The sequence below is a fragment of the Phaseolus vulgaris genome, chromosome 7 (assembly GCF_000499845.2).
Source record: "Phaseolus vulgaris cultivar G19833 chromosome 7, P. vulgaris v2.0, whole genome shotgun sequence".
Classification (NCBI taxonomy): Eukaryota; Viridiplantae; Streptophyta; class Magnoliopsida; order Fabales; family Fabaceae; genus Phaseolus; species Phaseolus vulgaris.
The window spans coordinates 1,820,642-1,837,271 of record NC_023753.2 but is presented as its reverse complement, the minus strand read 5'-3'; the positions used below and the strand labels follow the sequence as shown (position 1 = coordinate 1,837,271).

The 16,630-nt window shown below is 36.7% G+C and overlaps 2 protein-coding genes across 5 annotated transcripts; both read left to right on the top strand.

Annotated features, from left to right (window-relative positions):
* Nucleotides 1-359: 359 nt before the first annotated feature.
* LOC137828528 (protein RNA-directed DNA methylation 3) lies at nt 360-8,609 on the top strand. 4 transcript variants are annotated; one of them, XM_068635147.1, is made up of 20 exons: nt 360-653; nt 927-1,183; nt 1,289-1,444; nt 1,675-1,833; nt 1,924-2,007; nt 2,412-2,479; nt 2,563-2,898; nt 3,225-3,276; nt 3,377-3,532; nt 3,629-3,772; nt 3,863-3,965; nt 4,052-4,201; nt 4,298-4,352; nt 4,458-4,522; nt 4,682-4,751; nt 5,733-5,769; nt 5,909-5,945; nt 6,045-7,391; nt 7,524-8,096; nt 8,377-8,609. In XM_068635147.1, the coding sequence occupies exons 1-20, from the start codon at nt 461-463 to the stop codon at nt 8,430-8,432; spliced, it is 4,098 nt and encodes a 1,365-aa protein (XP_068491248.1). In that variant the 5' UTR covers nt 360-460; the 3' UTR covers nt 8,433-8,609. The 4 variants fall into 4 exon arrangements, with proteins under 4 accessions (XP_068491248.1, XP_068491246.1, XP_068491245.1 ...); XM_068635145.1 differs by having other exon boundaries at nt 6,039-7,391; XM_068635144.1 differs by having other exon boundaries at nt 6,039-7,424.
* A 1,920-nt stretch (nt 8,610-10,529) lies between these two features.
* Nucleotides 10,530-15,064, top strand: LOC137828531 (serine/threonine protein phosphatase 2A 57 kDa regulatory subunit B' beta isoform-like). Its single transcript, XM_068635149.1, has 2 exons — nt 10,530-11,923; nt 14,201-15,064. Exons 1-2 carry the CDS (start codon nt 10,799-10,801, stop codon nt 14,519-14,521), a joined length of 1,446 nt encoding a protein of 481 aa, XP_068491250.1. The 5' UTR covers nt 10,530-10,798; the 3' UTR covers nt 14,522-15,064.
* The last annotated feature ends 1,566 nt before the right edge of the window (nt 15,065-16,630 follow it).

Sequence of the window (16,630 nt, the reverse complement as noted above, 5' to 3'; positions counted from 1 at the left end):
GTGCAGGAAGAAAAACGTGGTGCGAAAAGCAAAAAAATCCTAATTTTGGAAGGTGGTTTCCTTCTTTGAGGAGAGAAAACTGCACCAGGTGCATTTACTAATCTCACAGTTCATCACAGTTTTCTGACTCTTCCAATAATAAAATCATGAATCCTTTAAACTAGTGTTACGGGCCAAAGAAATACAGGTATATTATTTATAAAATATTGTTATTATATTAATAATTTTTATATTATTTTCTTTACGGTATTTTTTTTAATGATATGTAATATGTACCTTCATATTTATGTTATAATTTAATTTATATTTATAAAATAAAAATATAGATATAAAATCATTTCCCACTCTCACGTGATCACAGCACACTTTACTTGCTCACTTCTTCTTCCTCTCTCTCTCTCTCTCTCTCTATTTATCCCAGCATGCAAAGTTTGCATTAGTCTCAGCATTTTCGGTAGAAATGACGAACAAGGGCAAAGGAAAAGGCAAGGAGGTCGCCGGAAAAGCTTCGGCCGGCAAGCGCAAGGGCGGCTTCCAAGATGACAAGACCGGTGGCCGCCTCAAGACTAGAGGCATTGAGTTTTTCGAAGACGCCGCTGAGGTTGATGACAGCGAGGAGAGCGATTTCAGCGACGACAGTGATTTCGGGGACGGTACATAATCGAATGCCCTTTTCTCTCTCTCATGCTCTTACCTTTCATCGTTTGTTCCTCTCTCACGAAAATTGTTAGGGTTTCGGCCTCATTTCTGTGTTTAGTTTAATTTCATGTGTTTATTTGTTCTAGACGTGTCGATACTGCTTTTAGTGGCTTCATTCATGAGAAATGCTTGTGTCCTGCCTCGTTTTATGGTTTTGGTGTCATCGTTTGTAGTTAGAATTTTAGAATTTCTCGTGGTACCGTACACCTTCTAATTTTTTGTAACAGATTTTTCTGATGAGGATTTTAATGCCTCTCCGAGAAGAATGAGCGAGCCTGCTAAGGGCCAGAGTAGTTTCCCGCGTATTCCTAAAGAGGAATTGGTGGATGAAGAAGAGTTTGATAGAATATTTGAGGAGCGCTACGCAAATCCATCTAGGTTTATCAAATATGCTGATGAGTTTGATGACAAAGGGAACAACCCAAATTCTATTCATGATGCTGTCTTGGAACTGATGCCAAACATCTGGAAAGTCAAATGCACTGTATGATACCTGGAACACGATTCTATGACTTTGCTAACTATTTCCCAGTGTTGCTTTTAAATTTCTCAGTTTATGCTTTGCCATGTTTTTCCCTTTTTGCTGCAGGTTGGCCGGGAGAGGCTTTCAGCGTTGTGTCTGATGCAAAAGTTTGCTGACTTATTTTCATTGGGTACTGTCTTGAAGATACAATCTGCATTTGCCGTAGATCATATGAAAGGTTGTGTATATATTGAGGCTGAAAGACAGTATGATATAAATGAGGTAACCTCAGTACTGGGTATTTTTGTTCGGTTTAATTTGATTGGTTTTAAATTGCGGTGTCAGCTGGCAAATGTGGCCGAAATTTTGGTGGCCTATATAAAAACCTTGATCATGTGATTGAAATTGTTGTCTACGACCGTTTTCTAGGGCCATGTTGAAAGCATTTTCAAGTGAAACATTTCTACCACCCGCCAAATCTATTCACATTTGTTATTAATGCATGGTTTCAGGCTTGTCAAGGGATTCCCGGAATCTATGTTACTCGAGTAGCACTTGTACCAAATAGTGAGGTCTATCATCTGTTTTCTGTTAGAAATAGAACCCCTGAAATTTCTGAGGGTATGTGGGCTCGAATAAAAGGTGGTAATTACAAAGGGGATTTAGCGCAGGTACTACATGAGCACAAGGAATGTTTTTTGTTTTATTTTGTTATCCAACTTGTGAAATGCTTATTCCTCTTATCTATTACGCTTTTTCAGGTGGTGGCTGTAAATAATTCCCGGAAAAAAGTTACAGTTAAGCTTATTCCGAGAATTGATCTGCAAGCTTTGGCTGCCAAATTTGTAAGGAGACATGTGTCCACTTGATAAGCTACCTTTTTTTTTTTCCAGGCAATTCATTAATTAACTTTGATTATGCTTGTTTTTTTTAGTTGCTATATATATGATATGATATCTGCTGGTAATGTATTTATTGTGTCACGAGAGATGCTGTTAAAATATTATTTTTAAGTTAAACTTAATTTTTAATTAGACATATTTATTTATCTTTAACATACACTTCCACTCATTGAAACAAGATTTTTTTTTTTACATTTTACCTTCTTATTTCTGTCTGTTCAAACAAAACCTTTTTCTATTTTATTTATTTCTATCTTTCCTATTTATTTCTCCTTTATTTTACTTGCAACCCAAATAAAGCTACGGAGTGAGCAGATTGTTGATACATTTCTTCTCTCATGTTACAGGGTGGAGGATATAGTCGCCAAAAACTTGCTGTACCAGCCCCTAGATTAATCAGCTCGAGTGAACTCGAGTAAATAATACATATTCCTATATCTTGTTAATTTTTTTACTGGATAGTTTTTATGATGTGATTATTTTTCAATAACTTTGCAGGGAGTTCCGACCACTCATGCAGTTCAAGCGTGACCGTGAAACGGGCAAGGTTTTTGAGGTTCTTGATGGCTTGATGCTCAAGGATGGATATGTATACAAGAAAGTTTCTCCGGATTCATTAAGTTTATGGGGTGTTGTGCCGACAGAAGAGGAGCTGTTAAAATTTGGGTCTTCTGAAAACAATGAATCCAATGATTTAGAGTGGCTTGCTCAACTTTACGGTGATAAGAAGAAAAAACGTGTAATAAGACCCAGCAAGGGAGGTGGGAAAGGAGAAAGTTCATCTGGTTCGGGTGTGGGAAATGATTTTGAGCTTTATGATTTAGTATGTTTCGGGTAAGTCCTTGTTTTACCTTGCTAACATTCACACATATGAATTACTTTTTTATCGTACTTGCATGCACTTGCCCAATCCACACTTTCATACAAACATGTTTGTACACAAGACATGCAGATGCACCCACATGTACTACATACTTGCTCATGTGTCCTCATTCTTGACCAATATTTCCCATTGCAGTACATTCATGGTATTGGGAGAACTATTTCTCTTTGTCACACACACAAAATGCACTTAAATGATGCATGCAGATACACACACATTCGCATGCCTGCACATTTTTTAACATGTCTTCTTGAAGAACCTCTTTTCCATTTTTCAGGAAGAAGGACTTTGGTGTAATAGTAGGCATGGATAAAGATGATATTTACAAGGTATAGCATTCAGCTTATGCAATGTCATTTGTTCTAAGCTTTTTGATTGAGAGCCTGTTATTTTTTACAAGTACTTTTCTAATTTGCCTGTCTTGTATAGATTCTAAAAGAGAGTTCAGATGGACCTGTTGCTGTAAGTATTGAACGAAATGAAATAAAGAGTGGGCTATTTGATTTGAAACTCACTGCCCTTGATCAGCACAGTAAGACTATATTGGTTAGTGATACTGTCAGGGTTCTTGACGGTCTATCAAAGGTGTGATTCATATTTCTGAATGTGAAGATTTCTAATTGTGATATATCTGGGTTTTTCATCCTCATATCATACTTTTAAAACTATTCTTTTTTGTAGGGTAAACAAGGCATTGTTAAGCACATTTATAGAGGAATTGTCTTTTTACATGATGGAAATGAGGAAGAAAATGGAGGTTATGTCACATGTAAATCTAGTATGTGTGAGAAGGTCAAGCTTGATGTTGGTGATTTCAGTGGAAAGGTTTGAAATATGTCCAGTATCCTGCTATGTTACAAACTGTTCAATGGTTTCATCTGAGTTTCTATGTTTTGAATGCTGCTTCACACTCAGGAAAGTGAACCGGGTCCTTTATTCTTTGAAGACCAACCATCATCACCAAGATCTCCATTGTCACCCAAAAAACCATGGCAAGCAAGAGAAAATAATCGTGAATGTAAAGATACATGACTCCTTAAAAACTATTTTAGCTGTGGATATATGCATTTATTAATTTTCTCAATTCAATAATTGTGCATGCAGTTAACCGTGGGGACAACAATAACATGTTTAATATTGGTCAGACCTTGAGAATTAGGATAGGTCCTTTGAAGGGATACCTTTGCCGTGTCATTGCCTTGCGTCGCACTGATGTAACTGTGAAACTTGATTCACAGCAGAAGGTTCTTACAGGTTTGTTTATGACGGTGAACTCTTTCTTGTGTAATTTTCTTTTTGATATGTTATATAATTATTTAGAGCAATTTGTACAAAAAATACTTTTCACAGTTAAATGTGAGCATCTTTCTGAGGTTCAGGGAAGGAGTACTGCCATTTCATCAAGGTATTTCTGACATTTACATTAACTTTTGTATGCCACAATTACTTATGATTTGCTACGATTGTGCGTGAATATTGTCCTTAGTTTCTCACTGTTTTTTTATATCAGTGGTGATCCAGATTCAAGTTCTTCTAAGCCATTTGATCTGCTGGGTAGTGAAGGAAGCTCTGGAGGTCAGAATACCTTATTCTCTACTTTTTAATCCTTTAAAGAGATAAATAAAATCCCAATTAAATGGATTATAGCATCAATTAGCATGCGTATAGATATCTTCCCTGTTCTCTGTTTGGCCTTGATGTTCTATTGAGACATTAATCTTGACGCTTGGAAAGGTTGGCTGAATGGAGCGGGAACTTCCACTGGCGGTGGTGGATGGAATGCTGCTGGGGCATCATCTGAAAGGTATATTTCATAGTGATATTAGTCATCTGCTTATAGGCAATATTATGTTCGCCTAATATATATCCTTGCTAATTTTGCATGATGAATTTAGTCATCAATAGTGGTATTCTAGTAATGTCCAGATATTGCTCAGTAATGTAGAAATCTGTGGAAATTGGGATGGGTTAACTCATGGCTACGGAAAATTGATGCAGACAAGGATGGAACAAAGGCATATCTATGCCAAATAATTATGAATAATGGTGAATTGACTTTTATGCAAGTATAACTGTTTTAAGTATTAAAACCCAAAAGCATAGCCGATTTATCTAGATGTGGTTGTTGTTCCAGCTTTATATGTCAACATTCTATTTTCTAAATGATATGGAATGTTGCTATTTCAAAATGCGTATGTAATTGATATATTTAGGGATTAGAGTGTGTTACTTTATTTATATGATAAACACTCAAATATTTAGGGAACCCACCCTCAAAATTAAAGGCCGATAACCAAACACGTCAGTTTTTAGCTGCACGTCTCATACTACTTGATTTAAGACTTAGGCACCTCATACTACCTTAGTACTTTACTACCCAAGTCTATATCATATTACCACTCTTCAGAGGTGATGGTTTGACAAGCATCACTCCACAACAACTTGTTTAGTAACACTCCTCTCAACTCCCTCGTTAGTCCGAATTCTCTAATGGTCAAAACCCTCTATTGATAGTTCTTTACAAGGCATTGGCAATTAGTTTGATACCAGTTAATAAACAGCCAAGAACTAGGGGAACCCACACTCGAAAGGTATATATCAAGGGGTGAGAACCAAACACATACTCCATGGAACATCACATATTACTAGATGTCAAACATAGGCACTGCAAAGTACCAAGTCTCCATGATGTCATTTTGTATTGTTTATCCAGTTTTCTTATTCATGATTAGTTTTATTCTCAACTGGGTTAGTTACTGTTTTGTCTTGTGATAACATTTTTCAGGGACGCATGGTCTAATCATTCTACTCCAAGCTTATTGGTATGTGTTGCATAACACACTTTATGCGTGTTTTTTCCCCATTTCGATCTCTCCTATAATCCTCTCATGCCTGTGGATAATCTAACCACTCTTGGTATAATACTTGCATGTACTCATTTATATCCAATTGATTTTACAGAAGCCAGAGTCTTCCTTAAATCCTTTCAGTTCCAAAGGTAAAAGTTGTAGTACGGAAATGTTTGGTATGTTTTCACTTCTAGTTTAACTACTTCGTTTATCATTTGCCTCATTGCTGTTGTAATGTGTAGGTGCAGAAGATTCTGCTTGGGAAACTAAAAGTAATCCAAACCAGAACTCCACATGGGTTGCTGCAGTGGAGAAGACTGGAGTTGCTTCTGATCCAGAACAGTCTGGTGGCTGCTGGGGAAATGTTGGAGGCAGCTGGGGTCAGGCAGAACCTAAAACTGGAAGTGTGGGTGATGACAATCAAAATAGCAGTTGGAATACAACCAAGGTTTCTGGAAAAGAATCTTCTGGTTGGAACAATGTCCAAAAGTCAAATAATGAAACTTCATCTACTGGATGGGGTCAGGCAGAACCTAAAACTGGAAGTGTGGGTGATGACAATCAGAATAGCAGTTGGAATACAACCAAGGTTTCTGAAAAAGAATCTTCTGGTTGGAACAATGTCCAAAAGTCAAATAATGAAACTTCATCCAATGGATGGGGTGATGGCAATGGTTTTAAAAGTGGATCAGATGAAGGAAACCTCAATTCTAGTTGGAGTGGGTGGAAGTCTGGAACAAGTGGAGTCAAAGTTGGAAATCCTTCTGGTTCTTCAGATATCAATACTAGTAAGGATGCTGGATGGAGCAATAAACCAAATAAGGAAGGGAGCGAGCCATCTGGTAGGCGAACAGGAAGCAATTGGAATGCTTCAATATCTTCGTCACATGATAAAGATGAAGAAGGTAAAGATCAAGGTGGTTGGAATGCAGGAAATACTTTAGACGGTCCTGTATCTGGTGGTACTGGTGGAAATCAAGGGAATGGTTGGGGTCAGAAAAACAATTGGAACTCTGAATCAAACGAAAATAAATCTACCAGTGGGAATTCTCACTGGAGTTCTGGGCATACTGAGCCTGGAAATCAAGATTCCAAGTTGGACATGAAACACAATTGGAATTCTGGTAGCAGTGGAAACCTGGCTTCTGATTCGAAAAATAGCAATTGGAATTCTGGATCTGATAATTTCAATGAAAATCCAAACAGGGGAAATAATGACAACTGGAACACTAATAAATCCTTTCCAAGTGCTGGGAATGAAAGCAAGAATTCTGACTGGAGTTCTGGGCATCCTGATCCTGGAAATAACAATCCTAGCTGGGGCAAGAAAGGTAATTGGAATTCTGGATCAGGTGATGCCAATCAAAACAACAGTTGGAAAAGCAATAGCAGCTGGAGTGCAGGCTCAAGCGATAATCAGTTCAATGGTGAAAATGAAGGTTCAAATGAAAATTCTGGTGGAGTTGGTGGTGGGAACTGGAGAGGTGGTTACCAGGGTAGAGGTGGATCAGACAGAGGTGGCTTTAGAGGTAGAGGTTTTCGGGGTAGAGGAGACCGTGGGGGTGGGGGCTTTGGTGGCCGGGGAGACCGTGGGGGTAGGGGCTTTGGAGGCCGGGGAGACCGTGGGGGTGGGGGCTTTGGAGGCCGGGGAGACCGTGGGGGTGGGGGCTTTGGTGGCCGGGGAGACCGGGGGGGCTTTGGTGGTAGAGGTAGATCAGACAGGGAAGGTTTTGGTGGTAGGTGGGGATCAGGTGGAGGCCGTGGTCGAGGAAGGAGTGATCAATCTGGTAGTTGGAACAACAGGAGGGATTCTGGTGAGGATGGGTCCTCTGACTGGAAGAAGGGGCCTGATAATGTTGAAGGATGGAGTAATAGTAATGGATCCCAGGCTTGGAATCAGGATACTGGTGACAAAAAAAGAAAGAGCTGGAGCCAGGGAAATGCGGATCAGGAGTATCCTAGCTGGAACCAGGGTGGTGGAAGTAAACAGAGATGGAGTTCAGCAAGTGATGAGGCTAATAATAATAGATCTCAGGCTTGGAACCATGATACTGGGGACAAGGACAGGCAGAGCTGGAGCCAAGGGAATGATGCAGATAAGGAGCGTCCTAGCTGGAACCAAGGTGGAAATAAGCAGAGCTGGAGCTCAGCAAGTGGAGCTAATGACGGTGGATGGAACAAGGGATCTAGTTCAAACACTACTTCTAGGGGCTGGGACAATCAAACTGGTGACGGAGTTTTTAAGTCTAGTAGTGCTGCAGAGAATAGTCAATCTTCTAGTTGGAAAGAATCAGCAGAAGGTAAGGAAGAAATAATGAAAACCAAATATAACTTCACCCAATTATTCTCCCCTTCTTGTTTATTCAGAAAGAAAGAAAAACCCGAGGTAGTGCTTGAAAGAAAAATAAAAGTTACAATGTAAATTAATGATTCTAATTCAGTTACGAATCATTATTAATTAGAAGTTAAACTAGAAATTACAGCAGAATTGAGCTGACGTCTTACCAATATAAATTTGCAAGTACGATATTTATTTTCAACTTAATTCAATAGACTTGACTATATGATTATCATATGTAGGTGCAGCAGGTTCATGGGGCAAGAAAAATGACGGGGTTGACAAAGGTGGATGGTAATTGCTTTCTTTCTAAAACGTGATGGGTCGGAGCAGGAAATCGAGTTCGGGCATTTGGAAATGTAGCTAATGGCAAACCTTTGTTTCGTCTGTAAATCCGTATAAATCTTTTCTAAAACGTGATTTCCTCCTTAGACTAAACAGATTTGATGAATGAATATTCCCTTCTTCAGTTTCATGCATGATTATGTTAGAGAAATGTTTACTAGAATTTGAATGCATTGTTGGATTACAATGCCTTCCTTTCCGAGTCTATATAGATTGCAGTGTTCCCCCAACCCCCCTATTTTGTTGATGGTTATGCTGAGGATATACTCTACTAATGTTGGAAATAGTCGTATAATCACATGAGGTGTAGACAGTGTTAATTCCAGGCTGGAACACTAAAATTGATGGTGTCTCTGAAATTCAAAATTAAGGGAGTGAAATAGGCTAAGGATCAATTCCCATTAAAATTCACATTGTCCTCGAGGTTGAAGTCTCGACCTTTCTACTGTATCAGATGTTGTTACACATCTTTAACTCCCTTACGCATAATTTTGAATTGCACCGCGTCAACAGGTTGAATAACTGTTCTATCCCCCTTACACATGGGAAAGGAAATACAAGGTTGAGTATGATCTCTCTTGCAAAGTTTTAACATAAAACAATGGAAAATAGGTTGAATTTTAGTTGAAGGGGGTTAGGTAGTAGCAACCTATGGGCGTTAAAACAATGTCTGCAACTATGTTCTCTTTGCCAAGTTTATATTCAAATGATAAATCATATCTTGGCAATTTGTGAAGCCAATTTGTTGTTCTAGTGTCTGAATAACCTGATCAACCAAGATTTTCAAATTCAATTGGTCACTTTGGATGATAAACTTGTGTCCAGTTACGTAGTATCTAAATTTAGCAATAACTTTTGAGATTGCATAAAATTCTCTGGTATATACAACTTGATTCTGCATTCTGTATTTTTTCTTTTTGGAGAAAAATGCTATAGGATGGTGATTTTGGTTGAGAACCACTCCAAATGCCATCCTTTTTCTTGACAAGGATAATAGATGAGAAAGAACTAGTGCTGGGTGTAATGATTCTTTCATTTTATATTTTGTTATTCAATCAAAATTTCAATATTTTTTCTTCCAAGATAATGGGTATATTAATCATATTGAGTGTTTAAATGCATGTTTTCTCCGAAGGAAGAAAAACAAAATTAAGGGGAGGAGGAATCAAGAAAATTAACTCTCGAGAAAGGATCACAATTTTTGTTGATATCTTCTTATAATAAATACAAAAATAAATAAATAAAATTATAATTATATATGTATCCATAATAATATCAGAGCATGAAGGTCCGAAACTTCTAAAAATACCATAAACAATAAATAAATCAAACTTAATATACTTTAAATAATCAGTGGCACATTATTTTTTAGTGGTTTGGTGAACTTCAATTATACTTTAAAAAAAAATAGACCTAGTGAATCTAAAGAATACTAAATAATTTATTTAGCATTATCTTCTATACCTATAATAGGAATTCTCAATTATAACTACTGTTTTTTATACAAATTTCTTCTTATTTTATCTTTATTAATATTATTTTTATATAATTTTTTTCTTAGTTTATTCTTATTAATATTTTATTTTAAATATCTCAGTCATTTTTTATTTTTTAAGTCTTTACTAAATAACTAATTATTTTTATAATTAATTAAAAACTACTTTTTTATTTTATTTTTAATACTAATATATTGATATTTTGTAAAAAGTAGTTTTAAATTTTAAATATAGAGTAGGTTATCAATGAACTAAATAATAGTTTATTAAATGTGAAACAGTTGTTTTTTTCATATCTTCACTTAAAGAGTATAATTTTTATTTATTTTTATCATTTAATTTAGTTATTATCTCCTTCTATTATTTTATTTTTTATAAAAAATTATGAATATAATAATAATAAAAAAAAATACAGAGATACATATGCAGTCTCGTATCTATGTTACCGTTAGTAATATAAAATAGGAATATTGGTTTCTCTTATTAATAAAGAATTTTGAAGCTCTTAACTAATGTTTTGGTCTGTTAATTTTGGGCATATTGGCATAATCTATAACCTCCACGTGGCTAACGTCGAAATTTGGCGCCTCCTTTGCGCTTTACAATTTTGCACCTTTTGGGCATTATATTGATTGATGTGAGTGAAGAACGCTTTGGACGGAGTCGTTTTCCGCTTCATTGCGGTTATTCGCCGTTTCCCCCCCCAATCCAACCCAGAAGTCGCTTCATTAGGGCTTCTGGTTCGCCAATTCCAATTTCCGCTTCCGTTTTCGTTCCCAATTTCTTCCCCTTTTTCCATCGTTCCAACATTCATTCCCCAAAAATGTTCAACAAGATCATAAAGCTCGCTCACAAGAAATGCTCCAAATTGGAATTCCCCGAAAGCGGACTTCAATTTTATGAAGTAGTCGTCAAACACGCCTCTCGCACCACCCCCTCCGCCGCCGCCAACTCTGACTCCGAAAACCCTCCGTTTTTGGTTCCGCCTTCCGATCCCACCGTAATCGAGCCACTTCCGCCACTGCGAGACGCCGAGGAATCGGAGCGCCGGGCGCTGATCCTCCGGAAAATACAAGGATGTTGCTTCCTGTGCGATTTCTCAGACACTGTCGACTCCGTTAACGAGAGGGAAACAAAGCGCCAGGCACTCGAGGAGCTCATTGAAATCATCCAATCCGGGTCCTTCGGATTCAGCGAAAATCAAGAAGACTTGATTAACATGGTTTCCGTTAACATCTTCCGTTGTTTCCCCGCGTCCCCTCGCGGCACAGAATACTTGGAACCCGATGAAGATGACAGACATTTGGACCCGTCGTGGCCGCACTTGCAGCTCGTGTATGATATCCTCTTGCGTTACGTTGTCTCACCGGAGACTGATATAAGGACTTCGAAGCGCTACATTGACCATGTCTTTGTGATGAAACTCATTGACTTGTTTGATTCCGAGGACATGCGCGAGCGCGAGTATTTGAAGACTATTCTTCACCGCATTTACGGCAAGTACATGGTGCACAGGCCATTCATTAGGAATGCCATCAACAACGTCTTCTACCGCTTTATATTTGAAACTCAGAGGCACAATGGTATTTTCGAGTTGCTGGAGATCCTGGCTAGTATTATCAATGGGTTTGCGTTACCAATGAAAGAGGAACATAAACTGTTTCTAATTCGGACTCTTATTCCACTTCACAAGCCCAAAGCTATTTCCTCTTATCACGAACAATTGTCTTATTGCGTGGTTCAGTTTGTTCAGAAAGACAACCGGCTGGCTGATCCTGTGATCAAGGGGATGTTGAAGTACTGGCCAGTCTCGAATTGCCAAAAGGAAGTTCTTTTTCTTGGAGAACTAGAAGTGGTTCTTGAGGCAACTCAGTGTACTGACTCTCTACGGTGCCTTGCCTCCCTTTTCAGGCAGATTGGACGCTGCCTTAACAGCCCTCATTTTCAGGTCTGCCTTTTTTTAATTAATTATGCTTAAGTTTGCATATGTAAGGTGTAGCATTCTGTGGGGATGGTTCATAGCTTATGCCCTGTATTTATGGATACGATGTTCTTTGCTTCAGATAAATGTTTGCTTTTGTTTGCTTTTGTTATCATTACTTGTACTCTAAACCGATAAACTCTTCGGGAGATATTCGTCTTTTCTTCTTTCACTGGACAACATATATATACTAGACTGGGGTTTTATATGGTTACTTGGATGTTCGGATAATTATCATTGCCTACTGCCCTTTCCTTCCGAAACTTTGGTTGGGAACTTATCATGCATTTTCTTTCTCTACTTTAACAATCCTTGCATAGGAAAAGGATAAAATAAGTTACTTCTTGGAAGGTATATTAGTTGGTGATTGCTGCCATTTGGGTTTGCATTATTTAATTTGGAGGAAAATTTGGGGGGAAGTAAAATAGTCATACATTTATAGTGAGAAAAGCGATTGGGGGGGTGGCTGGAGGCTAGAGAAATAGTACGCCTTAGAATTGGGAATTAATGCATATTTCAGCTTCATAAATTTGGCTATAAGTATTGCCCAAGCTTTATGATGACTACATTGGTCATGTCTCCAGTTAATATGGACAAATCCCTCATGCCTAGGTATAAGCATTTGGAGTTTGGAAATACAGGTAGCGTTATAAGACGAGCATCTTAATTTTTGGGTGCAGGGCCTAACTTATCTCAAACCTTGACTTCATTGATCATATATCTCCAGTAATGTAATATCTCAATACACCCAATTATACTTAGGATTGGACATTTAGAGTTTGAACAAATGTAGGTGACCCAATAAAAATACCTTATGTTATGCCTAGGAATAGACATCCTAGAGCATAGACAAATAGGCATGACCTAATAATAGATCTAGAATAAATTCTAGCATCTTAGAATTTATGTTTGCAACTACACAGTCCTACAAAGCTTACTTATAAGCTAAGGGTTGTCTAAGCCTTATTGGTCATGCCTCCAATTGATGTGAAATCTTAATACACCTATTCACCTCTGGGATTTGATGTTTGGAGCGTAGACATAGGTGTCCCAATAACATCATCCCCTCATGCCTAGGAATAGAAACCTGTAATTGTATCATTTATGGGGTGTGAGATCTCAACAATATGAATATTATCATAGAAAAGAGAGGGATAAGCACTCTCGAGTCTTGATGCCGAAAATTAGTATGTTCAGTTCAGTTCCAATCCCATAGTCGATTTGATGGCTTAAAAGCTTATGGCCTCGTTACTGAGAATCACATATAAACATAGACACAGACAAAGACCGTATCATTATCAATTTATGGGGAGATTAAGAAAACAGTCCGGTCTGGTCATTGTTGCTATTTGTTCTTTTTTTTTTAGATTCCAATGTTCATATACCGTCATGTCTCCCTCGTATTGGTATTTGGCAGACATTGGGCACTTGATTTTGGACACTTATTCATGTTTAATCGGATTCAGGGGAAGGATAACGTTCGAGTTGCCTACACCTACCATAGAAGTTGCTTATTTAGGGATCCATAACACGTAGCCCCCTAATGCGTCGCAAATATAGGGAGATGAGATGACACCTTGAGATGCGAGGGTTTAGGTCCCATGACCTCTTATTCTCCCAGGCTTAATACCGGAAATAAGTATGGAGGTTAATCTTAAGAGCTTATATATACTGACCTTCTTAACACAAAAAAGGAGGTTACAGACATTCATATGCATTGAATGTACAGACATTCATATGCATTGAATGTTTTAGCTAGAAGTTACTCAACACTTTTTGATGTAACAGTTCCTTCCATTGATTCCTTGAGCATACGCAGATAATTTTTTGGCTAATGTGACATGAGCTACAATATTGATGGCCTCGTTTTCTTGTCTGTTTGAAAAAATAACCAACTATAAACTGGCATAGTTTGTCTGCTATTTTTTGCTTCACTTTGGCTGATATTTGAAATCTCCCTTCTCACTCACTGTGAGGCTATTTAAATATGATATCTAAGCTATGTAGATGTAAAATGATTAGATACCTCGGCCATGGAAAATTGTGTCACAAGACATTTTGAATTTGGATCTAGTTTAATGGGTAATGCATTGTGGTAGTCAGATTTTATTATATATTATAACGTTATAATATAATAATATCAACTTTTGATAAATGATAATTATCATCCTTTGATGTTGTAGTAAAGGAAATGTTTCTTATTCTCTCTTGATTGCTCTCTGACAATTATTCTATCCATGGCAGGTTGCCGAGCGAGCACTTTACTTTTGGAACAATGAGAACATTATGAGTTTAGTAGCCCAGAATCGAAATGTTATATTGCCAGTAATCTTTGAAGCTTTGGAAAATAACATGAAAGGCCACTGGAGCCGGGCAGTGATTGGGCTAACTGCCAATGTGAGGAAGATGTTTCTGGAGATGGATACCGAATTGTTTGAAGAGTGTGAAAGGCAGTACACAGAGAAAGAAGCCAAGACTAGAGAGTTGGAAGCGAAGAGGCTGTTAACTTGGAAGAGATTGGACGCAGAGGCTGCTCAAGCCGTGAGGGAAGATATGGTTAACTAAGGTATTCAGCTTGCAACCCTTCTTTTCACGTTGGTGGCTGTGCTGAAAGTTCTTCCTGAACTGGGGTTACATCACTGCTACATTCCCTAAGATTGAAAGGGAATTATAATTTTATTTTAATTCAATTTTTACTAACCATTGCCTAAAGAAAATGGTCAAGGAATTAAGAGTAGAAAGTTTTATTGGAAAGTGTAACATTTACTGTTACTAATGTATTTACATTTAAGTTTCCAATAAAAACCTTCTATAATAATTTCTTAACGTCCTTTACCCCTAGAGTTAGAGTAATGGAGAGCAAAACCGATTTTAATTACACGGCATGGTGCACAAGATATGCAAATTAGCAAGCTTGCGAGTCCTTTTTCTTAGGGAGCAAGGGTCACACAGTGTTTCTTTGGTCTATCCCTCCTTGTGAATTGTAAATACGGAGATATATTTTTCAATTAAATTGTCATTTAATGTACCAAATTGGTTCAGTGTATGAAAAAATGGTGCAGTTGGCACTGCTTTTTTAGTGAACGAATGAGATTGTCTGGTTCCATACTTTGGCGGTTAGTTTACAATTTTACATGAATCCAACCCAAAACGCTATGTTATGTCTGGTTTTCTGCTTTGCATAACAGTTAACAGCTTGCCAAAAAAAAAAAAAAAACTAGCTTATATTGCATCACGAAAAAACACCCACAAGAAATCATTTCTGTATTTGGAACAAAAAATAGTGTCTAAAGCAGATGGGTGTTCGTTCTTTGCTGGGTAAATGCAGGTGACTTAACAGCAGTCTTTTTAAAAAAGAGTCAGATTAATCCAGTTTATTTTAGTGAGTGAATAAATACTATGTAATTCGGTTTAATTCAACCGTGGCTAGGTGAATTAAACGGATTGATTGATTTTTAATTGAAATATTTTTTTTATAATAATCATTTAGATTTAAACTAATATTTTGATGTAATTGAAGAGGGCAATTAAAAATAAATAAAGAGGGTTTGTGACAATAAAATGGGTTAAGTAAATCCTAAATGTACAGAGGAATTTTATTCACAACCGATCTCATATATTCTCTTTGACAATTCTAGAATTTAATCATCTTGTTTAGAAATTGTTTTTTTTAAAGGAGTTTCTATGTAACTATGACTAAGCATTAGCATTCGTGTGATCATATATAAATGTGTGTTTTGTATTTCTAGATATAAATGTCTGTTTTTTAAGTTTTTAAGTAAAAAATCTCCTCTTCATTATGTTATTTTGAAAGATTTTTGTTGTTGCAATTTTTACCATAATACAAACATTATAAGACCTATATTTTAATAAATTATTTTATCTATACTTTAATTTTTCAAAATTTAAAAACCAATTCTTGTTTTTACTATCCAAAATCATAAATTTCATATATTAAACATGTTTCGATGGAATGTTTTGTAAAACACACATCTGAATTTCACTATTACTTCTACATTAGAGATATCTTAATGGGGATTTTTTTTTTTTTTTAAGATCATAATATGAAAACTTTGAATATTTTAATAAAATTCAGGGGTTAAATAAAATAAGGGATGAGGCTCCACCCTCCTCCCTTATAATATAAGCAATGATTTGTTTTTTCTTTCTTGTATTATTTGATATAGATGTTCTTTATTTATGAGCACTATATATTAAAAAAGTCATTATTTTTTAGGTGCTCTGAATAGTTATTATCATTATTATTTTTAGATGGATAATGCATTAATAGAATGGTGCCAAAGGATGAGGCAAAGACACCGTCTTCTGAAGTTATATTACTTCACATGCAGATAGGAAGATTCTTTGAATTGGACGGTTTAACATTTTCTTTTTGATATGGAGACAAGTCACGTTAAACACTTTATTATTACATAGAAAAGTAACATTAAAATTAAATATTAAAAAATTGTCTTAGAAGTTGACATGGAAGTAGAAATGCCACTTCATCCACTCATATCCTATCGTCTTCTTTCCATTGTTTTCAAATCAATTCGTGAAAATGGCACCTACATACTTTTATTAAGTGATCATTATTTCAGTTAGTTATCTTCTAATTACTCTCTAGTTGCCAAGTCTTTATAGTTTGACACATTCATTATTAATCTTTTTTTC

Excerpts from the sequence above, each read along its gene's own strand:
- LOC137828528 (XM_068635144.1), top strand. The coding sequence starts at position 461 with ATGACGAACAAGGGCAAAGGAAAAGGCAAGGAGGTCGCCGGAAAAGCT. Across the intron at positions 4,523-4,681 it reads TAGTGAAGGAAGCTCTGGAG|GTTGGCTGAATGGAGCGGGA; the intron begins GTCAGAATACCT and ends ACGCTTGGAAAG. Across the intron at positions 4,752-5,732 it reads GCTGGGGCATCATCTGAAAG|GGACGCATGGTCTAATCATT; the intron begins GTATATTTCATA and ends AACATTTTTCAG.
- LOC137828531 (XM_068635149.1), top strand. The coding sequence starts at position 10,799 with ATGTTCAACAAGATCATAAAGCTCGCTCACAAGAAATGCTCCAAATTG. Across the intron at positions 11,924-14,200 it reads TTAACAGCCCTCATTTTCAG|GTTGCCGAGCGAGCACTTTA; the intron begins GTCTGCCTTTTT and ends TATCCATGGCAG.